Source organism: Trichinella spiralis (genome assembly GCF_000181795.1).
Source record: "Trichinella spiralis strain ISS 195 chromosome Unknown Scfld4631, whole genome shotgun sequence".
NCBI classification, from domain to species: Eukaryota; Metazoa; Nematoda; class Enoplea; order Trichinellida; family Trichinellidae; genus Trichinella; species Trichinella spiralis.
Genome location: NW_003531570.1, coordinates 1,575 through 3,314, shown reverse-complemented (window position 1 = coordinate 3,314; position 1,740 = coordinate 1,575). Strand labels below are relative to the sequence as shown.

Here is a 1,740-nt window from a genome sequence, read left to right as displayed (position 1 = left end):
AGGGTGGTCCCTGTTCTTCTTGGAGCCTTTAATAGCTCAATGATGGACGTCGCCAGTAAGGAGGGACTGATCGGGGAAAAAATGGAAAATGGCAGGACGTGGAATTAGCATGATGGGGAAGGTAAATGCTTTTAAAAAGGGTATCGCCTTCCTTCACCCAACCAACGTGCATAATTATCAGGCTCTGTCTTAAATTTATCAGTATTGACATCTGTAAAGGTGAAGGTATTTTCAAATGATAGCAAAAACGTACCCTTTTAAGTATTAGCGTTTTTCACAAAGTGACTGTCGCATCAAACTGCTGCATCATTTAAACTTCATGATATCTTATTATTTCACACAAAAACATTTAAGCAATAACATAAACTGAGAAAAAATAAAGACAACATGAAAATTTGCTTAATGAAAAAAAGAAAAGGCAACTCAAATACACAATTTTTGACTTATACCGAAATACAGTGAAATAGGAAATTTTTCATATTTCACGAAATGAAAATTTTTCAAGGCCTTTGCATCACATTTGCAATAAAACAATGCATTCAGATAATATAAAATAATAAACACGTTTAGTTCAGATTAAAAATTAAGCTTAAAAAAGTTTAATAGTTTGAAATTCATTAAACAAGTATTTAATCAATCGTGCCATTTATACAATAGAGATTGTTTTTTGAAGGACATTAAACTAAAAAGGTTCTAGCTTAAAATGACAAAAGATGAAATTGGGAAGAGTTAGGAGAGTTGACCGAAGTGGCCGAGTTTCAATTAATGCAGTGCACATGCGGAAAAGTGTTTGAAAAAAAGAAAAGTAAGTGAAAGCTAGCAAAGATATAAACTCTCATACCTGAGAAGTGGCATGCTGGTGATGAGGAATAAAACAAAAATGGAGCCGTGAAATTGTCCAGCTAGTGGTCATTGATTTGATCGTATCTTCAGCTAAATATCCAGAACCATATTCGTTGAAATGACGCACCAAAAATGAATAATTGCCTAGCGCAGCAGTTAGACGGTAATTCTTGAGCGAATAATTATATAATAATCGCTCAAGAATAAACAGAGCGGCATATAGGAAATCGCTTCCGGATATGAATGGCACAAAAAGCTTTCAGTAAAATGCCGTCGGCAGTGTTCATCTTCTATCTAGCATGGTGCTCGAAGTTTCTCGAATAAATGAATTGCGTAGGAACTATTCAAATGTCTGATCGCTGTCTAACTAGAACAATTATTATAACAAATAACACACAGATATAATTATTAACACGTTATTATATGATTTGCGAAGCATATTGTCTTAGAGAAAAATTTCTAGATACAGTTTTTCCCTTTTGAATAAGAAATCTGTCTGGTGTATGCTTTGCGGTTCAGAATTTGACGATCATAATGAAATAAACGCAACACTGTTCGTATAAACTGACGAAATATCTGGATTAGTTCAAAGAAACGAAAATATCCGAATAGAAAAAGCTTCTAATGATTATGATTTAAATCATCAATGTTTTCAGAGCGTCACCAACAAAATGTATCACTAATATTCAATCACCTATGGAAAATTGGGCTATGTATGCTTTTTATGAAACGGCAGTCGTTGTGGCTCAAGCTCAGTCAATAAATGCATGGAAGAAGCTCGCATTCTCTTTTGTCTAAAGGAATGAAGCTTCACGTTCAAAGATGGAGCCTTTTTTCGTCTCTCCATTCTCCACCTGCTTTAAATATTTCAAATCCCACTGTTCTGCTGCTATTCTA

General features: G+C 34.4%; 1 protein-coding gene across 1 annotated transcript; it reads right to left on the bottom strand.

Annotated features, from left to right (window-relative positions):
- Positions 1-131: 131 nt before the first annotated feature.
- On the bottom strand, positions 132-1,130 carry Tsp_13394 (conserved hypothetical protein). The gene is made up of 3 exons (XM_003367217.1): positions 1,053-1,130; positions 842-1,012; positions 132-188 (listed from the first exon to the last, which is right to left on the bottom strand). Exons 1-3 carry the CDS (start codon positions 1,128-1,130, stop codon positions 132-134), a joined length of 306 nt encoding a protein of 101 aa, XP_003367265.1.
- Positions 1,131-1,740: the final 610 nt, after the last annotated feature.